Source organism: Emys orbicularis, chromosome 1 (genome assembly GCF_028017835.1).
Source record: "Emys orbicularis isolate rEmyOrb1 chromosome 1, rEmyOrb1.hap1, whole genome shotgun sequence".
NCBI lineage: Eukaryota > Metazoa > Chordata > Testudines > Emydidae > Emys > Emys orbicularis.
The window spans coordinates 213,383,480-213,406,335 of NC_088683.1; the positions used below are offsets into that span (position 1 = coordinate 213,383,480).

Here is a 22,856-nt window from a genome sequence, read left to right on the forward strand (position 1 = left end):
TGTTGGAGTTTAAAAAGTTAATAACAGAAACAGATGCCATTAAATATTTAATTAAAAATAGTGTTTGGACTGGCAGTAGGTTTGAAATGTTAGAAAAATCTGAGAATTAGGATCTTCCTGTTTTGAGTATCTTGAGCGATAGGAGCTGTTGTCAGTAGCTACCGGTGTGGTGCTCTGCTCTTGTTCGATGATGATAACAGTCGGCTGCGTGCGTGTTCCCTCTGTGTGCTGCCCCAGTTCTGCGCCGATAGCTGGCACAGCAGACCCCGAGAGAACCCCCAGTGACCACAGACTCTAGTAAGGTACGAAGGAACCCGAGCCAGGTTTATTGTCAAACGAAGCACAGTAATAGTTTCCCGTAGACTCTACAAGACATACTACGAATTTGTGCCCCCTGGCAATGGACCGGCTCAGTCAGTGGCGGGACTTTCCACTGCCCCCTAGGCCAGACAAAGATGCGCACTCCGGGACCTACTTTTATACAGTTACAGGACAGATTACTGATCCCTACTGACGTATTGAGGTACAGCCTCTTGGCTCATTAGGGTGTTGATCATGTTGTTTCAGACAAACAGATTTATCCATCATGCTGTCCTTTTGACCCTGTCTTTAAGATACACCTGCCTGTTCTTAGGGGAGGGATAGCTCAGTGGGGGGGAGGGATAGCTCAGTGCGGGGGAGGGATAGCTCAGTGGTTTGAGCATTGGCCTGCTAAACCCAGGGTTGTGAGTTCAATCCTTGAGGGGGCCACTTAGGGATCTGGGGCAAAAATCAGTACTTGGTCCTGCTAGTGAAGGCAGGGGGCTGGACTCGATGACCTTTCAAGGTCCCTTCCAGTTCTAGGAGATAGGATATCTCCACTAATTTTTAAAAAAAAAATGTTATGTCTATGGAGTGTCCTTGTATTGGGCTGTCCAGGTGCCATCTTGGCACAAGTTCCTCTTATTAGCGCTTATGTGTGAATGCACCTGCTTCTAACAACCCTCTTCTCGCCAACTTCTGTGAGCGGGGCCTGCCTCTGGCTCACAGCCCAGCTTTTGCTTAGCAGTGCCTGGAAGTACTTTGGTTCAGGCTTCAGGCCTCAGACTGGGCCTCTGACACAAGAGTTTATATTTCAGGGCCTCATCTTACTACAGAAGCTACATGCCCCTATCTCTTGAGATACTCTAAACAGGACAGCATCAGCTCCATAGAAAGCCAAATTCCCCAAATTAGTTTTAAAATTAAGGAAGGTGCCTTAAAAGTTTATCAATCCTCTTTTATAGTATATAGTGCATGTTAAAAGTGGTGTGGCCTTTCAGGAACAAGTGCAGAATTTTGTAGGTAGCCATAAAATCCCATCCATTGTCTTGGCGTCACTCCTGAGAGACAAGTTTTGCATGGATACTCTTGAAAATTCATTTTCAATTTCTAAAACTTATTTAAACACAGAATATTCAAATGAACTACTGTAATCGAAAACTAAACAGCCACAGGGACTCATTCATCTGTCAAAATGAATCAGACATGCTAAACTCAAGCTGTTGTGATTCATAGGTCTTTCAACATGGAAGTCATGGGTCTCTACATTTTTAAGTGGTAGCACTACATGCTTAACTACAGAGTAGTGTGGCCAGTCTGATGCAGAGTTCTATAGAGTACCAGACACTGTAAGGAGCAGGCTTGCGGATTTCAGCCCTGTGGGAAAGTAATCCTTCTCTCCAATCTTCGACAGCCTTTGGGATGATATAGGAGCAGCATTGATTGGTTCAGTTGTAAATCCTGTCCAGGCTTTTGACAGAAGGCTGTTTATAATATAGGTACTTAAAGAATGGTAAGGTCAAAAAAGCAAACGTGAAATAGAGGGACTCTTCAAGGCCCTGAGAGATCCCCACGGGAGAAAAGAGGGAGAAGAGGGATGTCATGCAGTGTAAAAACCTGATACTGAATGTTCTTCAAGTACTTGAGAAATTTTTAGATTTTATCTAGATTATATCTCCTGGTAACGTATTACACTTTTCACAGTTAGATATTCTAACTGTCTTTGATGCTGCATCTATAAGTAACTAGAAGGGTAATTGATATGCTTATCAAGTACATTTTGATAAGTTTAATCAACTATATGTGATACTGTACAATACATCAGGAAATGTAGAGAAAAACTGATGAATTAGTACTTGAAGAGCTTATGGTCGCAGGCTGTGATTTTATCAGATGTCACAAACTAAACGGGATTGTGCTGCACCAGTTCTCTATGGGAGATGAATAAAAAACCATGGTGCTTATTAAAGTAGTTATGTTGGCAATTGAGTAAGGCCATGTGTCCTGCCCTCTGAGTCAATATAGAACTAGTTCCTCAGCATAGTGTTAGAGGACACTGTGCCAGATGTTGGAGGGGTTGTCCTCAGAATGTATGTAAAATAGAGATGGAGAAAACTTGGAGTCGTCATGGGGGTTTTTCCTCGAGAGAAAGGGTGCTAAACTCAAGGGTCTTGGCCAAATTCTATCTTGAAGTATTATTCTAAATACCTTGCAGTTTTCTCTTGCAGTTTCAAATGAATATATTGGTCATATTCGCTTTCTATCCTAATGGTCTTGTAGTGTTACTGTTTGTAGTCAAGGGTTGCCTATTTCCATCCCAAAACTCACTTTCATTTCAGTGTTGGAAGAAGTGATGCCTGTACATGTGTGTGGCTAAGCTTTTCAGACCTGTGTGCCTAAAGCAAGGTACCCACACATGGATTTAGAAGCCCAAATAAAAGTAGGCTGATTTCAAAATTTGCTGAACACCTGCACTTCCCACCGATTTTGGTGAGACTTTTGGGTGCTGAGGACTTCTGAAAATCTAGTCATTTACCTTTAGGTAGATGAGTGAAGAACCTAATTTAAGCACCCAAATTTACACACATATACTTTATGTACACATATACTTTCATTTATAAAATGAATATTGTGTTTAGGAATCCTTGGAGGTAAAAGGCCTTATATAAATGTAAGAAAGTAATATGGGCATGCTCTAGCTTCTGGGGGAAATATTAAACCTTCTGTCAAGAATGAGAAAAGGCACCAGAGATTATGGAAATCTGACTACTTCTGTAACCTCCTGTAGGCCTTACTTCAAACTCATGATGTAGTGGCACATGAAGTTTACAGTGACGAAGCTTTGAGAGTTACGCCTCCTCCCACCTCTCCATACTTAAACGGAGATTCTCCAGAGAGCGCCAACGGTGACATGGATATGGAGAATGTAACACGAGTCCGACTGGTACAGTTCCAGAAGAACACAGATGAACCAATGGTATGTAGGCAACAGTACTGTTCTCTTAACTCTGTAAAGAGGAAGAGGTGACAAACTATCTTAGTAGTTTCAAACCACAGCATTTATACACAAAAGTTGTACTGTTTTAACTGTATGAGTATAGTTGAAGGGTGGTACAACCAACATTATGTGGACACAGTAAAACCAGTTTAAAAGTGCTTATACCAATATAGCTTATTCCCATATGGAAAGGGAAATAAGCTGTACTGGTATAGTTACATAAACGTTAGAGGCTGTACTGGTATATGTATTCTGATAAAAGCAAATCACACCTCTAACTGAAATAGTTATACCAGCACAAAAACTGTGTAGAGTTTTAAAATGTAAAATAGTACTGGATAGTTTGCAGTTTAATAAATTACTTTATTTTAATAAACTAATGGTTCTTATGGATTGTTTGTACAGCAGCTACAGTCTTGAAGAACTCTAAAAACATGATAAAAAGAAACCATGTTAGTGGAGTTGCACAGTTTGACACTCCCAATTACATAAGTCCAAGAACAGATGCCCTGTTAAGATTTCATAAGGAGGAATGTATTTTGAATACACTTCTCCAAAACGCTGTTATACGGTATAAATTTTTTATTGATTAGCATAGATAGACTATAAAATATGTAAAATTATTTTATGCTATAACCTGCATACTAAATGACTGTGTCTTCATCTTATAAAGAATCATTGTCTTTACTGGTAGCTAAAAATGCATCTGTGTTTTAACCAAATTTTATCAGTTTTTTAAAATGGAAAATTAGTTCAAATAGTAAATGGAAAGACCTGTAAAAAGAATATTACATCTCTGGAAAACAAATGATATACTTTGATTTTTGATGGGGTTTGAAAAATAGCAAAAGAGGAAACCGTGTGTATGTTCAACATCTGGAGTGTTTCCATAATAAGTTTTATGGTGGTTATTTGATCTCATAAGAGCAACAGTGTATAAATTCATAAACTAAAGGTGAAATTCTAGCCTCTTTGAAGTCAATGGCAAAACTCCCATTGATTTCAATAGGGCCAGGATTTCCCTCTAAAAGATAGCTTCATCTCAAGCTTGCAGCAGAAGTGACCATTCTTAGTAGTTGAAGAAGCAGGTTTCTGAATATTTTTTTCTTAATGATTTAACAATTTCTTTTACTAGGGAATCACTTTAAAAATGAATGAGCTGAACCATTGCATTGTTGCAAGAATTATGCATGGAGGAATGATTCACAGGCAAGGTAATCTTAGGACATAAATGATTTTATTCTCAAATTGGATTACTCCCATAATCAAATACATTTTGTGTAACAAGTGAGACCCTGATCCTAAAACTTACTGTTCCACACCAATGGATCCCTGTGTCTGCATGGAGTCCCATTAACTTCACAGGGTCACCACTCAGGTGCAAGGGTCTGCTCACCTGGAACAAGTTGCAGGAAGGGGCCCTGAGTGTTTAATTTTTGCTTTAATAGGTAATGATGCAGGTCGTCTCAAATTGCTTCTACGGAATATCAGTTCTAAAGTGTATGTAATTTTGGAAAGTGTATTTATCTAATTCTTTTCTAAAATTCTCAGAGTAAGCACAATATTTTTTTCTTGATATATCAAAAGTCTCTGTTCAGCAGAAATTCCACATTTCTCCATGTATTGTCACAGAACTTCTGAGACTCATGGCAGTTTGACTGCTGAGATACCGAAATGTGAATCTGGAACCAAAACTTTTCTCACCCATGCAGCTTGTACCTTTGTGTTTGGCTTTCACTGCTCTGAGCTGTTGCCAAACCTTTAGACCTGTGCCTGTTCCTCGGTTCCACTCCCATCCTGTGTGCCCAGATATATGTCAAAAGTAATTAATGGCTGAGCTGAGAGCAGGGCCGGCTCTGGCTTTTTTGCCGCCCTAGGCAAAAAAGCCACACGCCGCCTCCCCCACCCCCCCAGCGCGGCAGGGGAGGGCGCCGAGCCCGGCCGCGGGCCCGTAATCCCCGACCGGCTGGAGCGCCGGGGGGAGGGCGGTGAGCCTGGCCGGGGCTCTCCACTCTCCCTGGCGGCCAGAGCGCCAGGGGGAGGGCGGAGAGCCCCCGGCGGCCAGAACAGCGGGAGCAGGGCAGAGAGCCCGGCCGGGGCTCTCCGCTCTCCCCGGCGGCCAGAGCGCCGGGGGGAGGGCGGCGAGCCCGGCCGGGGCTCTCCGCTCTCCCCGGCAGCCAGAGCGCCGGGAGCAGGGCGGAGAGCCCGCCGCGGCGCCCCCCCGACCGACCAGAGCGCCGGGAGGAGGGCGGAGAGCACCCGGCGGCCAGAGCACCAGGGGGAGGGCGGCGAGCCCGGCCGGGGCCCCGCTCTCCCCGACCGGCCGGAGCGCCGGGGGGAGGGCGGCGAGCCCGCTGCGGCTCCACTCTCCCCGGCGGCCGGAGCGCCGCGGGGAGGGCGGCGAGCCCAGTCGCGGCCCCGCTCTCGGGCCGGAGCGCCCCGCCGCGCCGCCCCCCTCCAGGCGCCTCCCCAAGCACATGCTTGGTGAGCTGGTGCCTGGAGCCGGCCCTGGCTGAGAGTTACCTACTCAGTAGTGAACTAACCCTGGCAGACTGCAGATATGAGTTGTGTCTCCAGGGAAGTTTGCAATTTGAAAACTGTCATTTTGTGACACTGATCAAACTTTTCTTAAAAGTGGCAGATTTGAATTTGTGTGAACTTGTATATTTGCTTAACGGGACACCATCAGCTTGAATCTAGTCAGCTTTTTAAAATGAATAGAAAAGGAGATTTGGCATATAAGAGCCACAGTTGCTTTTTTGTCATTGACTTCCTTTGTTATCACTTAGATGGTAGTCATCCTCCATGTAGTAGATAGTTATTACTTTGTATAATAGCCACAGCTGCTTCCAAAATCAGAGGGATAGATCCTTTTTAACTTGTTATAGAGTTTGCCACTATACCCATCAGAGGATGGTGCCTTGCTATTTTTAAATTATTGTACAGCGTCTGGAATTTCTAGGAGGTATTTAAGCTTTTCTGTTTGTGCTTTATTTAGCTTTGGAATGCTTCTGAGTATATTCAGAAGTCTTGAAATGTTGTTACTCTTTTCTGAGTCTTCTGCATATAAGTTTAGGCAAAATGCAGCAAATGCTTTAGCATTTTCATTAGTTGTTCATTTTTCTTAAATGTCTATTGGTGTTTTAATCTGATTACCACTCTAGATGCTTGTTGCTTCCTCGGTTGGTATTCCAGGAGTCTGCTGACTTTTTATTAAGTTATTCAAAATTGCTTTGAGTTGTCCAGTTTATCAACTAAAATGTAAGTTGGCAGTAGTTTCAGGTGCTACACCAGCCCCTGAATCCCCTTACCAATTTTTGAGGGTTTACCATCACATTTTCTTATTTTTAAAAATTGTTTCTTTTCTTCTATTAATGTGAGGAAGAACAGAGGGCTTCCTAACTAAACAGGGAAACTGACAATACACAGAGGACTGTCAAATACTCAGAGTAAACAAACTGGAAAAATAGCAAAGTATAATTACCCCCATTTTAAAGATGGGGAAGCAGAGGTTGGAAGCTGAAGTGACTTGCTCAAAATGAGTAAGTGGCAGAGCTGGAGCTAGATCTCAAGACTTCCTGACACTCCGTGTTTCTCAGTGTGGGGCATTTTAATTAATCATAAATTAATCACTGAAATAATTAATGTGTTGGATTCAGATCCCAAAAATTCAAGGGGAATAAAAAGGTTAAATAGCGACTTTGAAATGCGGTATTAATTTGTATAGACGTGTGTATTCTCTTAAAGGGACAGCACCAACTGGAAATCTAGTTGGACTTGACATAAAAGATTAAAGGAATACTGTCAGTTTAATAATGGGAATTCTATTTGAACTTTTACTTACCTACTATTGTTACAAGAAACTTTTAAGATTACTGGTCATGAAAGAGATTAGAAACAATGTTGACCCACCTCTAAAGGGATTTGCAATGTCTATAGTGCTTTGAACAAAAAAAAAAAATTATATAAGTGCTTAGTAATGGGTTGTTCTAAAATAAAAGGGGTAGTTTTTTATAGAAACAATTTAATTGCCAAAATGTCTTTTGTCCTCTCGGGAACAACTTATGTTTAGGTATTTGGTTCTGTAGTTCCCATAGAACTGTTTTTAATCAAAAGTAAACGTAATCTCGAAGTGGAGATTTTTCATTTTGAGTTACAGCAATAGTGAATTATTAACCAAATGTAACAACAACAAAAATCTAACTTCCTTGTTCTGTTTTATGAGACTGACTAAATATTCATAGTAGTTTTTATTTCTAATAGTCTCCTGCAATCAGTGATCAAATATAATGCATGTGATTGTATCACTTAATGTTCTGTCCCCTATGTGGTTTATTAGCTTCAACTGGATATCATTCCATATATTCAATATTCAGCCAAATGCTATAATTTATATATTCAATACACTCTTAATTTTCCTGCTGTAGCTCTCAATGGCTGCATGCCAGTGTCAGTTTTCTTTTCTTCATCAGTTGGCAATGTGGCAGGTGAGCTAATTTTTGTGCTCTCACCTTTTTCTTTGTCCATCATAATCAGTGTTTCCCAAGCAGGGTCAACCTGTGCAAAGACTCTTTCATCCTTACTCCATGTGAACTTGTAATAACACCCCAGTTTCAATCTTTAAGAATTGTTCACTTTGGGGATAAGTGAACAGATTGTATTTTAAATTCTGCCACAGAGGCTTATTTATGTTTGAGCTTTTGTCCTCATATCAGTGCTTTAACACAGAGTATTTGTGGGTTTTACTCATCTGGAGAATATGTTTAGACTCCAAATGGTGTTCCTGCGTTTTTCTTGCATCTGCTGTACTACAGCTAGACTTCCTGGCAGCTTCAAGCATCCAAAACCCAAGTGTCTGGGTTTTCTGCTGTTAAAGTTTTTGTTTTGGCACATTTGTGTCAACAGGTGTATTCATTTTAAATAGGCATCAGGCACCTATGCTACTGCTGACCCAGGACACAGACTTCCTGCAGAAGACATGGCACTGCAGGTTGCCTATTCAGATCTGTAAGAAAATGACTTAATTTGGAGCTCCCACAAATAGTTAAACCATGAATCTGTAAACACCCATGCCCTAGGACAACTAATAGAGCATTTTGTGAGCAAAGATGATGCTGTTATAACAGCATGAATATGATTACATGGTGAAAAGAGACTACTGTAGTGTACATGGACTGTCTCCAGCTCTGCCAGCTGCAGAACTCTCTGCCAGCTGCAGAATTTGCTTCCTCAGAGGAAACTGTTCCCTGTTCTGTCCAGCAGGGTGAGGGGTGTCTCAGACTTTTATACAAAGCAAGAGCACATACTGGCTGATGATGTGCTAATTTGGGTTAGGTGAAGGCAGAGGAAGAAGATTGCCAACCCATGGGCACCCTGTTCTTTATTATCATCAATTTATTTATATATTGCCATTGATGCAGAAAAATACAAAATACAGTTGGTAAAATAGAAAATACAAAATACAGAAAAGCCCCTACCCAAAAGAGCCTACAGTCCAAAGTCTGAATAAATACAATACAGATAATAAACGAGGAGTCAGAACAGAGAGTGCTAATCAGATGTACACCATGGTATGGGAGTCATTAGGCTGGGGAGAAGGCACCACATGGAGATGCCAAGAACATCACCTCCCAACAGAAAAATGGGGAGAGGCTGTCCCAAAATGATTAAAGCCTCAAACCTCCCTCTCTCTCCAGTGACCCATTCTGACCCCTTTCTCCCAGCTATTAGCCAACCCAACTCTCCACCAAGACAAAAGGACAGAAGTTTTTAAATCTCCTCTCAGCTGCCCACCTCCTACACACACCAGCTGCTACCATCCAGTTATGGATTGTCAGTACTAGCTTCCGCCACAGAGTAAAATAAATGGAAAACATTCAAAAGAAGGGATTGTATTTAACTGTATTATCAAAATGACTAACCTTATGAGCATATTCATGATTCATGATACTTATTTCAATTTTTCATTCAATCATAATTTGTGTTTGGATGTTTCCCAGCAATGTTTTTACACTGTTGCAGAAAGTATAGCATGCCAGGGGATATTGTGCATTATTGTGCCATAACAATGAAGGTGTCTGCATGCAGAGCTTAGTTCCAGCGTGGTACAGAGCTCTAATTATTTTGGAATCAAATATATTTTTGTAGAAGGTGTGAAGGGCTGAGAAAGTTTGCCAATGCTGAACTTGTATAACTTTTTGTTAGAGGGTTAGGTCATCAATACGCCAGCTGTGAGCTGTTTTCATTTGAAATTCAAATACAGAGCTGCTGCATTCACATACAGTAAACTACTAACTGTGATGAATCCTGATTAATGTTCCACAAGGCAGGACAGAGGAATTGCACTGGAGTCCCTACCCCTTTTTGCTGTCAATAGGAACCTCCTGTGGAATTGACTAAAACATTTTCTGTGGGATGGAGGACTTTCTCCTGAACAGATTAAAAGTTTGAGTAATCCTGTTCTGTAGCCTTCTGGGAGCTTTAGTGGTCCACAGGGCTTTGTAGCAGTGTCACAGACTAGAGTCCAAAGGGTAATCAGGCATTGTAGTTCATGATAGTGCCTGTTAGGACAGCTCTAGTTAAGTCAGGCTCTCTTTCTGTTATAAAGCACATGGTTTTGGAATTCAGTATTTCTGCCATTTCAAATGAAGCTGAAATTTAAAACTCAGATCATTAGCATGAATGTATTTTTTTTCTTCAATCAATATGGTCATTTCAGATTTAGCAATCCACAAAAACACCATTCGTAGCTTAGGTGATTTATTGCCAACATCCGTTTCCACAATGGCTTCATTTTGAAAAATAGATTGCCAGCTGTTGGTTCTTCAAGTAAAACTAATTGTGTTTGGTAAAGTGTTTTGAAAAGAATACTTGGCAAATGAATTTAGTTAATTCACAAAACAAAAAGTAATATAGTAAATGTATAGTGAATGGACTACCCATGTAGAATGATGGCCTTGCTACATAACAACCACTAGCAACCACATTATTTTACTGTATAATCTATCACAATATGCACATTTTTCTCAGCATCCAAAGCTGCATTGGAATGGACAGCACATTCGCACCATTGATTTCAATGAGACTTTGTATGGTAAAAAATGTGTACAGTTATGCTCTGTAAAGAAAGGAAAAAATATATTTAATAACAATTAAAAAATCACGGTTTCTAGAGTGGAATTGTTCACTCTGAGTTCCACTGCTTTGTGGGTTTCAGCTAGACACTAAACTCTTATTTTAGCATTTTATTTTAATGTCTTTGTACTGCCGATCTCTGTTTGAGTTTTGGTATTGTTTCACAGTTATATTATAAATGTACACATTAACTATTTGTTTTGTTAATTCTGCAGGTACACTCCATGTAGGGGATGAAATCCGAGAAATAAATGGAATCAGTGTAGCAAACCAAACAGTGGAACAACTACAAAAAATGCTTGTAAGTCCCTAAAAGTTTGTTGACATTGGTTGTTTAATATTTTTTAAATAAACAGCAAAATTAATCCTTTTTTCTTTTAACAAAGCCTCTCTAAATCACAGTGTTCTTCTTTGTCCTTCCTTTCTTGGTAGCTTACCTGATCCCCCAACACAATCCCTTTCCCCATCCTAACTTCCCCCCCAAAAAATCATCTAATCAATTAAGCAGTGCCCTAGCAAACCACAGACTTCTCCAGGGTTTCTTCCACCGTGTCCTTTGTGCATGGAACCCCCTCCCTGAACTAATCCATCAGACGACTATCCTCTCCTCCTTCAAATCCTCTTTTGTGATGCCTCCAAGTAATCACCAAGTGTTTGAATAAATAGGCCATGGTGCAAGTGACTGAAAGGCACTTGGCATAGATCCATACATACTTACTGGAGACAATCCAGTATAACACAAAGAAAGGGGCATATTTTAAAATTGTGTCTATTAGATTGTCTCCATCTCTTTCAGTACCTACCATATATATGTTACCTGTCAGCTAAGATTCTAAATTCTTCAGGAGCAGGAATCATGTCTACCTCTGTACAGTGCCAAACACAATGACAGTCTTCCTTTTTGTGACTTTATTATTTATATTATGATCATTTCAAAACCCTGTTGTAAGCAGCATACAGTAAAGCATAAGATTTTATCTTTATTATCTTTGTCTTCATAGCTACAGCTGTAATTAATTATCCAAACTTTTTAAAATCCCACCACAGTATTTGACTCCCAACACCTTTTCCAATAGTGAACTTCACAGGCTTGACGCTAATTAGTATAAAATAATATTTTAATCTGTCCTGCCCATTGATTTAATCAAGTGACCCTTTGGTCTCATTACTGGGCAAGGTAAAGAAAAGGGATTGACAGATTTTCACTATGCTTTTCATAGTTTTCAGTATGTCATTTATCTTGTTCCTGTTGAAGATGTATTTCTTATTATTTCTACCTTTAACAGAGTGAAAGACATCTGTTATAATAATTGGGAATATTCCTTCTTTTGCAAGCATATGTTCATATGGGTACTTCACCATAGGATGCACGCACCCATGTGACCTTTTGACAGATGATTTGAATTAGAAGTGTCCGTGAGTCCATGCCTGCACATTACAGAGGCTTGTGCTTTAGAGCAAAGGCATATAGAAAGGAGTGGACCTGCTGCTACTACAGTTCCTTCTCAACTGGCTGTGACTTGAAATGGAGCAACTGCATGACAGCTGCTTCCTAGCAGATGTTACCAGTTCTTTAACTTGTTTGCTTTATTCTTTTCTTCTTTATTTTCTCTAATATTTAGTTTACATTTTGTTTATTTTTTCCCCTTCTTTCCACAAATTTATTACATTTTAGAAGGGTTCAAGACACCACCCGCTTCCCAGTTCAGAACCAGTTCCTTGGCCTTTCCACCAGCCTTACTCTGGAAGTATGACAAAAGCCCCAGAATTCATAGCCTTCCAGACCTGCAGAAGATATTTCCCTCAGAGCACCGGGCTTTCTAGCTGTCTTCAGAGTCTCAGAGACTTTCATATCCCATTGAAGTGCAAAGTTTGCACAGGATTTAAAAGGGAGATGAGATTGAAGTTTCTCCTTATGGAACACTCTTGAAGACCTGCAGGGTCTGAGTCCCCCCTCTCCTCCCCCATTACTTCAGTGGCGACCGAGGTTGCTTCAGAGACAAAGGATTCGAAGAGAAGAAAGCTTCCTTCTCCTAACAGAGCCTCCAGGAAAAGAGGTAGATTACCTCTTGGAACTGAACCTAAGGAGACACCGTGTTCCAGGATGAGTACCTCCAAGGATCCTACAGGCACCAGCACCAGGGCTTTGGTACCATCAAAACCAGATAACTCAAAAAGATAAGCCTCCTAGCAAGCACCATAGAGAGCCAATTATTCCAGCACCATCTAGGCATCAAGACTGCTAGAAGCCTAAAGACTTGAGGAAATCCAAGGCACCAGCACCATCTTCTCCAGCGCCGTCTTCAGATAGTGTGCACCCAGAGCATAGAAACGTCACCTCAACAACCACTTCAGCACCATCCTCATAGGTGTCTCATTTTGCATCTCCGACAAGGGCCCCAGTACCACCCCTGGTCCATCTACACATTTCTACAGCCCTCTGGCACCTTCAAGGTTCTTGTCACAAAAGGGCTTATCTGCATCAGAGGAACTGGAGTCCCCCCTCTTGCAGGTACCAAGAGAAGTTCCCCACTAATACCAGTACTACCATGCCAGCCAGGCTCCTCTCCTCCCCTCTCAGCAGGTCACCCGATACCTGTCCACCAGCACCTCTGGGGTAATGCCTCACCCTCTGGTGTCTCCAGCACCAGTGCCCAGTGCCTCCTTTGCATTCTGGGATAACACCTCCAACTCTGAAATCTCAGTACAGGGCTACTCAGCTTACTATTTGACACCTCAGGCGGTGTACCTGGACAAGGACACACCAGAGTCTAGAAGGTACCCCAGACCCTCCAAACACGTATAACCCTTCCGTACCCACAACCCCAGTGCGCCTACTGGAATCCCTGGACTGCCTATATGGACCAATTCTATAGGGTTCCTGCCCACAAGAGAATGACTGGAAGTTCCACAGGCCTCAACAACCACCAACACCACAGCGGCAGTCACCAATACTGCGTGCTTCTCTGGTACGGAAGGAAGATCAGGAGGAGGATCTACAGAGGAGGAGATACCGTCTTCTCATAAATCCTCCTCTGCCCCGGACAAGGCAGTGGTGCCAACACCTCCCTTTTATGTGGCTAATATTAGGTCATTTCAGGACATAATGAAGAGATGTACAGGGTCTCTTCAGATCTCGACAGAGGAGGTACAAGAGTCCCAGCACTCTGGTGGTTATTCTTCAAACCACCCCACACAACACAATAGCACTGCCCGTTAATGAGGCGCTCTCATCTCCAGCCCATAATTTGTGGCATATACCTGCCACTTTCCCACCTACGTGTAAGTGGATGTTCCAAAAAAATTGTGTACCAGCCAAGAGGCTGGAATATTTCTTCTCCCACCCCGACTCTCTCATGGTGGATGCAGTTAATGAGAGAAAATGCCAGAGTAGATCAAGATCCCCATCTTCTGACAGAGGCCTCTTTGGTAGGAAGAGTTATTCTTCTGCTGCTCTTCAGCTCCAAGAAGCAAATTATCAAGCCATGATGGCAAATATGACTTTACTATCCTATGCCAAATTCACTAATTTTATTAACAATTTGCCACAGGACAAGAGGGAGCAATTCTAGGCCCTCACTTCTGAAGGACAACTGATAACCAAGACCTCTTTACAAGCTGCCTTTGCTGCTGCTGTTACAGTTTCACCATCTTTAGCTGTTATGTGATGAGGATCCTGGCTCCAATCATCCGGCCTGTCCAGAATACGGTGGAAGACCTCCCTTTCAAAGGGCTGAAGCTGTTCAACAACAATACTAGCGCCTCATTGCGTTCCCCCAAGGATGCGAGAGCAACCCTGAGGTGTCTCGGGATCTATGTACCTGGAACAAAGAGACGTTTCAGCAAATCAGACTGCACAACAATCCCAGCTATTCAAACATCAACAGTACCGGGCCTGTTCCAGACATACTGAATCTCCTAGAAGGAGGCCTGGGCCTCACAAGAAAGGGCGACGATCTCCCTACCTGCATCACGCTCCAAGTGACCATTATGGCAACCTCGTCAGGGGACACGAACAATGCCCTTCTCTGAAGCCACTGTGCAAGCCTATCCTCCACTCCACCCCCCTTTGGGGACCGCCCATCACAGTTTCTACCTAATTGGGAACTTATCATCACAGACAAATTGATTTTAGAGGTAATGGCTATGGGATATTCTACCCCTTCCTCCTCTCTCTTCAGGGACCCCTCTCATGAGGATTCGTAAAACAGGAGGCCCAGTCCCTCCTCAGTATGAGAACGATAGAGCCACTCCCCCCCAGAATTTGTGGAAAGAGGATCCTAGTCCAAATATTTTCTGGTTCCCAAAAGAAATGGCATTGGAGGCCAATTCTTGACCTCAGGAGCCTGAACACCCATATTCTCTCACAACACTTCTAGATGGTGACTATGGTTATCATAATCCTTCTTTGAGTCAACGGGTTTAGTTTACTGTCCTCAACCTTCAAGACACACATTTTTCACATTGTGATGCACCCTTTCCACAGACATTTTCTGCACTTCATCATTGGCTCAGAATATTGTCGATATCATGTCTTTCCCTTTCGACTTTCCACAGCCCCCACAGATTTTTACAAAGGTCCTCTCAGTAGGTGCAGCTCACCTACATCAAGACAGTATTTCAGCCTTTCCCTATTTAGATGATTGGCTTCTCTAGGGGTGCTCCACTCTGGATGTCCAGTTGGCAACCAACAAGGCTCTAACCTTGCTTTAGGCCCTGGGACTTTGTATCGGCCTAGAAAAATCCACAGTGTCTCCCGTCCAGAGGATAGAATTAATTGGAGCTTCCCTGGACTCTCAAATTGCTAGGGTCTACCTACCTATCTCCATTATATCCCATCTGGTCACTACCCTACAGCTAAGTCCCCGGCCGACTTCAGCTCCTAGATCATATGTTGGCCCTGTCATTCGCTACACCACACGCAGGACTACATCTTCAATGCCTTTGGGCCTGGCTCAAAATCTCATATACACCAAACAAATACAGCCTTACCAAATGGGTTTCCTTTACCCCCACGGGTGCTGGACTCCCACAGATGGTGAAAAGACCCTCGATGAAGGTCTGTGTGGGAACCCCATTCTCATTCCTGCTACCAACATGAATCATCACAATGGATATCTCCCTTCTAGGCTGGGGAGCTACTTACAAGGTTCCACAAACAAGGCAAATGGTGTCCACAAGCAATGTTGCTTTAGAGCTAAGGGCAGTTTGTTATGCCTGCAACGTCTTTCTCCACACATTTAGGGTCATCATAACAGAGTAATGGTAGATAACAGAGCTGCAGTGTCCTATATAAATTGATAAGATCCCAGTCTTTATGCACAGAATCCCTAAAATTGTGGAACTGGTGCATTGCCTGTCATATAGAGATCTCTGTGATTTTCCTACCAGGCCTCCACAACATGGTACCAAAGGCTCTAAGTAGAAATTTCCATTAGGACCACAAGTGGGAGCTCAACAGTGTGATCTTTCAGAACATCTGGAAAGTATGGGGCCTTCCCTTAGTGGATCTCTTTGCAACCCTGACCAATACAAAATGTCAACTCTTCTTCTCCAAGGGGAGACTCAACTGTGACACTTTGGTAGATGCTGTAAGGACCAGGACAGGAGTGGTCAAGCCTAATGGTCAGAGCTGGGGTCAGAAGCGAGGAACCAAAGCCAGTCAGAATCAGAATCAGAATCATGCCAAGGTCGGAGCTTAAGTCAGGGTCAGGAGTCACACCAAAGGTTGAGCCAGAATCAGTGTCAGGAGTCATCCTGCGGGTCAGGACTGGAATCAGAATCAGACAGCCATGCCAAGGGTCAAAGGTCAAGCCAGAGTCAAAGTTCAGAACAACAGCCGGTCAGGAGTTCACTCAGTTGCTCAGACAACTTCCTTTAAATTATTCTGGCTTAAATAATGCATCTGGGTTGAATGTCTCCTCCAATGAGTAGCTTCCTAGGCAGAGCCTATGGTGGGCCAGAGTTCCACTAAACCCCTTCCATGCTGGTTCTGCAGAGCTGTTGGGTGACTGTCATGGTCTATGACCCGTGGGCCCACATTCGAGACCCACAACCCTTCACAGGTGTCCTACTAGTTCCAGGGCCTCACTCTCTCCTCTGTTCTTACCTCCAATGCTGTTAATTCTCAAGACATTGATCAAACTACAACAGCAGCAGGCGAGAATCATCTTGATAGCGCCTTCTTGGTCCAGACAAGTGAGGTATTCAGATCTACATCACCTTTCTATAGAGAGACCCTGATGCCTCCCTCTCAGATCAGACCACCTGATGCAGAACTCTGGCACCATGAGACACCACCAGCCTTCTGTCCCTGAACCTTATGGCCTGGCTCCTCTGTGTTTCTTGGCTTTATTAGAATTTGTTAGTCTCTAAGGTGCCACAAGTACTCCTGTTCTTTTTGCGGATACAGACTAACATGGCTGCTACTCTGAAATCTGTACTCCTGAATAGTGGAAATCCTCCACTCATAAAACTTACTTGCAGAAGTGGAAACATTTCCTTTTCTGGTGTTTTTGTCACTCTATATCTGTTTCTGAAGCTCTTCCTGCAAGGATCCTTGATTATTTGTTTGAATTAAAAAAACAAGAACTATCTATGAGATTTGTTAAGGTGACACCTAGCAGCTATAATGACCTTTAATTCACCTATCCAGAGCTTCTCAGCTACATTCCTCAAGGGTTTAGCTAATCTGTTCCCACATATCCGCAACCCCACACCTCCGTGGAACCTTAACTTGGTCCTCAATGTCTTAAGGAACTCTGCATTCAAACCTCTGGGCACATGTTTGTTCCTTTAAGACCCCCTTCCTGGTAGCCATCATCTTAGCTAGAAACGTGGAAGAAGTTGGAGTGCTTTCGGCTGACCCATCTTACGCTATCTTCTACTGTGACAGAGTCACACCACACCCCCATCCTCTGTTTATCCCTAAAGTTTTGTCAGACTTCCATATCAATCAGGATATTCATCTGCCACTATTCTTCCCCAAACCTCACTCCTCAAGAGAAGAGGCAAGCCTTCTCACCTTAGACATTCGGCGGACACTAGACTTCTGTCTGGACCCTTCATGGTTCCCCTAGACCGGTGCTGCGGTGGGTCCACAGGTCTACACCTGCTCATTACAAGCAGGAGGTCGTGTAATGCGCATGTGCAGACCTTTGGACACTGGTAATTCAAATCTCTGGACAAGAGCTTACAGGCATGCATTCCACCTATGATAGAGCACCCATAGGGACAAAACACCTTGAACAACTCAAGTTACTGAAAGGTAAGTAACCTTACCTGTATATAACATGTAAATTGAATGGGAAGAAAAAATAATTTATTTTACAACAAAGGCACAATGTAAATCACAAAAAAATAGATGAGGGAAATGGAAATGAAAAAAAAAACTTGCTGATGTGTACACAATTCTGTAAAAATACAGCTGTAATCTCCAGCCTTCTGAAGACCCGTCATGCTAATTCACTAATGGCGTATGTTTGGTTTTATGTTAATAAGAGACAGTCTGAATGTGTTTGTTTCTAAGTGAAACCACATATTGTAAAAGCTTTCCAGTTTATTTTAGGAAGAACTGCTGCTGCTCTCAGAAAGGTTGTGCTGGTTTCCTTACAGATATTAGAGTGGTTTCTTGTGTTTTAGCTGCAACATCTTGTTTTTTAAAGAAATAATTTTCTTTCTCCAGAGGGAAATGCGGGGGAGCATCACGTTCAAGATTGTGCCAAGTTATCGGACTCAGTCTTCATCCTGTGAGGTAATGAATTTAATGAACCATTCCCATCCTTTCTCAATCCTGTAACTAACTGCCTGCTGATGGCTGAATGTTATTGCTTTCTGGGAAATTGTTTCTGCCTGTGCTGTTAGATCACGCACACCAATTTTACAACAAAGATAACGGAACAGGAGTAGGTCCCACCCACCTACTCAGCCCTGCCTTCATATTCATCTCATCAGCACCTTAACTAACCCTTTACAGCCTATGATGTTAAAAGAAAAAGGAAAACCTCTCGAGTCTCTCTTCAGTTAACATGGAAGTATGGGGTCCCCTGTTTTAAAATTCATGATTTAAAATACTTTCTCCAGGAAGTCTATTTGAGTTCCTAAATTAAGAAGCTTGAATAAATATTTCTGCTCTGTTTTAACATGAAAAATGTATGGATTGATTGATTTGGGCTGTTAAGGGTTAATTGAAGATCCTGTTTCTGTATAAATCTGTTCAGGTACATTTGTGATAATTAAATGTCTGTAACAGTAACATGTGGCTAAATATTATGTTTCTATTGGTAATGTATCATTAGTCAAGAAAAACAGGTTTGGAATTCAGTACTCTTTGAATTAGCAAAGTGATGCTGTGGTTTTGCAAGTTTATATAACTCTTCCTTGCACACAAAGCTATTTTCCATGTGTAACTGAAAGGAATTAAAACATTGAAAATGGCTATTAGGGAAGGATATTCTTCCTATTTGGGCTTACAGATTGGCATAAGCACTGTGTAAGCAATGCTATTCTTTCCATGGGGCATGCTTGATTCTTCAACAGGAGGCAGACACCAGGATGCGATAGAGAGCATTCCATCTCAGTACCAAGGGAGTGAGTTCTACTCCCCATACTTCCAAATCCCCAAAAATGGCAGGGAAGGTGGAGACTTGTCCTGGACCTTCAACAGCTCAACATCTTTATCAGGAAATTGAAATTCAGGATGATTTCACTGGCATCTGTTATCTCCTCCCTGTAGGAGGGAGTGTGGTTCTTGGCCTTCAACATGAAGGACTTGTATTTCCATGTGGATATTCACACATCATAAAGGAAGTTCTTGCGGTTCATGGTTGGCCAGGAGCACTACCAGTTCCGCGTCCTCCCCTTTAGGCTTGTGATGGCACCCAGGGTGTTTACAAAAGTATTCCCAGCAGTAGCAGCCCAGATGAGATGCCAGAGATTTATGGTGCTCCCATACCTGGTCAACTGGTTCCTGGTATGACAGTCTCACCAAGAAGCTGTCTCAGCAATACAATCTCTTCAGCACCTCCTTGCAACCTTAGGTGTGTGTGTAAATGAAGACTAGTCTGTTTTGTCACCCACAAAGACAATAAATTTGATAGGGGCACAGCTGGATTCTGTCTCTGCACGAGCTTTGCTCCCTGAAGACAGCTTTTACACAATGAGCACCTGTTCTCTCGCATTATCCACAAGCCTCAAACTACAGTGCATTAGTGCCTCTTGCTGGTAGACCATATGGCTGCATGTACCTACATGACACACTTCACCAGGCTCCACTTGCGGTGCCTACAAGCCTGGCTCCACTTGACCACAGAATCACTGTTCCCTCTGCAGTTCTCAGCTCCCTTGCTTGGTGGTCCAACCCAAACAAAGTCATGGTGGGGACTCCATTCTGCCCTCCCACAAGGGCCACCATCTTGACGGATGCCTTCCTCACAGGATGGGATGTTCATTTAAACTACCATACAGACCAGGGTACATGGACCCCACAGGAGGCCTGTCTTCATGTAAACCTGCTGGAGCTCAGATCAGTCTGCAAGGGCTTCCTCCACCTCATATACTCACTTCATGTACAGATACTATCGGATAATATCACCACAGTTGTCTACATACCAAACAGGGAGGAGCGAGATCTTGTCCTCTCTTCATGGAGGCATTTGGGCCGTGGAACTGATGTATCAGGAATCAGATTGCCATACGGGCCGCATACCTCCCAGGCTTTCAGAATTTCCTGGCAGGCAGACTGAGCTGGAGCTTCTGTATAGACCACGAAGGGGAAGTGCATGACACAGTTCTAACCAACATCTTCGCGAAGTGGGTACTCCCCTATAGGAGTTCTTCACGTCACAGTCAGAGAGAAAGCTTCCCATGTATTGCTCCAGGGGAGCCATATGCAGAGACGTGCAGGGCAATGCTCTCCTCATCCCCTGGACAGACTGTCTCAGGTATATCGTTCCCCCTATTCCCCTCATACCTCAGGTTATACGGAAAGTCCTCTGTGACGGAGTCACTATCATCCTCCTAGCACTCTACTGGTCCAGACAGTTCTGGTTCACAACTTCCTAAAGATGTCCGTGCTCCTGCCCATCAGGATCCACCCATTTCTGGATCTCCTAATCTGAGACCGTGGGACATTCAAGCACTCCAGCCTGGGCTCACTTCACCTCGCGCCCAGGTATTTGGATGGGCATCAGAGATAGAATGCTGCTGCTCTGCCCCGTCCCAGAAATCCTCAATCAAAATAGGAAAGACTACTAGAGCCTGCTACAAGGCTAAATGGTGCCTCTTTTTGGCCTGGGCACAATGCCACCAACATTCCCTTGACACAGTGGGCATTCCAGTTATCCTTGACTACCTCCTTGCCTTAAAGAAGTCAAGTCTAGCCCTTACTTTGCTGCAGGTACACTTAGCATTCTGTCCTCATGCATCTGGCCCCGATGTAATTTATCAGGGCCTTCCCACCAATCATCAAATCTGTGCCTCAATGGGATCTTAATCTTGTCCTGTCAGTGCTCACAGGCCCATCCTTCAAACCTACCGTGACATGTGTCATAACACACCTCTCCATGAAAGTGGCATTCTTAGTTGCCATCACTTCAGCCAGAAGGGTCAGTGAGCTAGCAGCCATGATGGCAGCCCTGCCTTACACAGTATTTCACCAAGAGGAGGTCTCCCTTTGGTTACACCACAAATTCCTCCCCAAGATTATCTCTGAATTCTATATCAATCAAGCAATCCACTTGCCTGTATTTTTTCTGAAGCCTTACGCTTCTCCTGAAGGCAAGAGGCTATGCTCCCTCACCATCAGACGCGCCCTGGCATTCTAGCTGCAAAGAATCAAAGCCTTTAGGAAATCTACAAGGCTTTTTGTCACCATCGCAGAAAAGTCATGCGAACAAGCCATATCCTCACAGAGAATCTCTATGTGGATCTCAGGATGCATATTAGAATGATACAAAATAGCAAAACTCCTCTCTCTCTGCCCTCTGCCCTCCCACCCCCCGCACCCATGGGGGTGTTACAACCCCACTCCACACGAGCATAGGCAGCCTCCATGGCATCCTTATCAGATGTCCCGCTGCAGGACATTTGCAAAACAGCAACTTGGTGCTCTGTCCACACGTTTATGGCACACTACACCCTGATTCAAGTGGCAGCTGTGGATGCAACAATGGGAACAGCAGTATTGCAAGCGTCGCTGCTGTCAACTTCATCACACCCTCCTCCAGACTGAATACTATTTGTGAGTCACCGACATGAAGAAGAACTGGAGGTTCCTTACTGTAGCTGGAGGTTCTTCGAGATGCATGGTCCCCTATCTGTTTTCCACTACCCGCCCTCCTTCACCTCTGCTTCAGACCCTACTACATTGCAGTAAGAGGGGGAACTGGAGAGGGGTCAACCTGCACTGCCCCTTATACCTTTGGACAGAAGCATGCGGGAAGATACTGCGCGTGTGCAAGTCAACGGACACTGCATGGAAGAATTTCTGAACTCTGGCACATGGCAACCATGTGTACCCACATGTGGAAAACAGATAGGGTCCACATATCTCAAAGAACCTCCAATTACAGCAAGTAACCTCCTTTTATGTTCATCGCTTTACATATAATGTTACTACATACGTTTCACCATGATATCATTGACCAGCAAGCTATTAGTTTCAAAGAATACCTCACAAGGCCTATTCTGTATAAAGATTATTACAGTGGTGTATAGGGTGTGAATACAGGGGTCCGTTCAGTCACAATCTGGTCTTAAAAAAGTAACATCATATACAGAAAAGCTATTTTAGTAATTTTTGTGGTAGTTTCTAAGATTTATTGTTTTTTCTTCCTCCAAGGCATGGACAATTACAGTCATCATAGTACTGTAGTCTAGCTTTACAGCTAGAGGAATACAAAATTAGTGCCGCTGAAATTTTTTAAAACTCGAAACCGTTGATCATATATGTGAGATTTTTCTCTACACATTAATTACCCTCAAACAGAATAACTGTTCTTAAAATCAAACATAATATGCTAGTATTCCTTTAGATATAAAGGCACATTATTTTTCTACATTTGGAAGGTACCACTTTGAGTACCTGAGACTTGCAGCTGTCCAGTTATTTCTGTCCTAATTTGTGGCTCCTTAGTAATGTTTAATGGAGTTCTTGTTACCTGAACATTAAGCCATCAGTAATCTGTAGAGATATCATATCCCTTCATGACTGCTGTAGATGAAGTTTGACCCTCTTATTGTGTAGAGTCTCCATAGTTAATCACTTCTGAATCAGTGGAGATTTAATCCAGGCTGTTGTTATATTTGGTTGAGATTTTCAAAGGTAGGTAGGGGATTTAGCTACACAAGTCATGTTAGTTTCAGTGGGTCAGCTTTGAAAATCTCAACCTGAGATTTATTCCAAGCTTGTTCAGATCTCTGGGTG

The 22,856-nt window shown here is 43.0% G+C and overlaps 1 protein-coding gene across 5 annotated transcripts in view; it reads left to right on the forward strand.

Annotated features, from left to right (window-relative positions):
- The window catches only part of CASK (calcium/calmodulin dependent serine protein kinase), a 399,622-nt gene that overhangs the window by 339,174 nt on the left and 37,592 nt on the right, over positions 1 to 22,856 (forward strand). For all 5 annotated transcript variants that reach the window (XM_065423823.1, XM_065423824.1, XM_065423826.1 and 2 more), the window contains 4 exons: positions 3,089 to 3,277; positions 4,434 to 4,512; positions 10,648 to 10,733; positions 18,117 to 18,185. In XM_065423823.1, the coding sequence (XP_065279895.1) occupies positions 3,089 to 3,277; positions 4,434 to 4,512; positions 10,648 to 10,733; positions 18,117 to 18,185 (423 nt within the window). The remainder of the gene's footprint in view (positions 1 to 3,088; positions 3,278 to 4,433; positions 4,513 to 10,647; positions 10,734 to 18,116; positions 18,186 to 22,856) is intronic.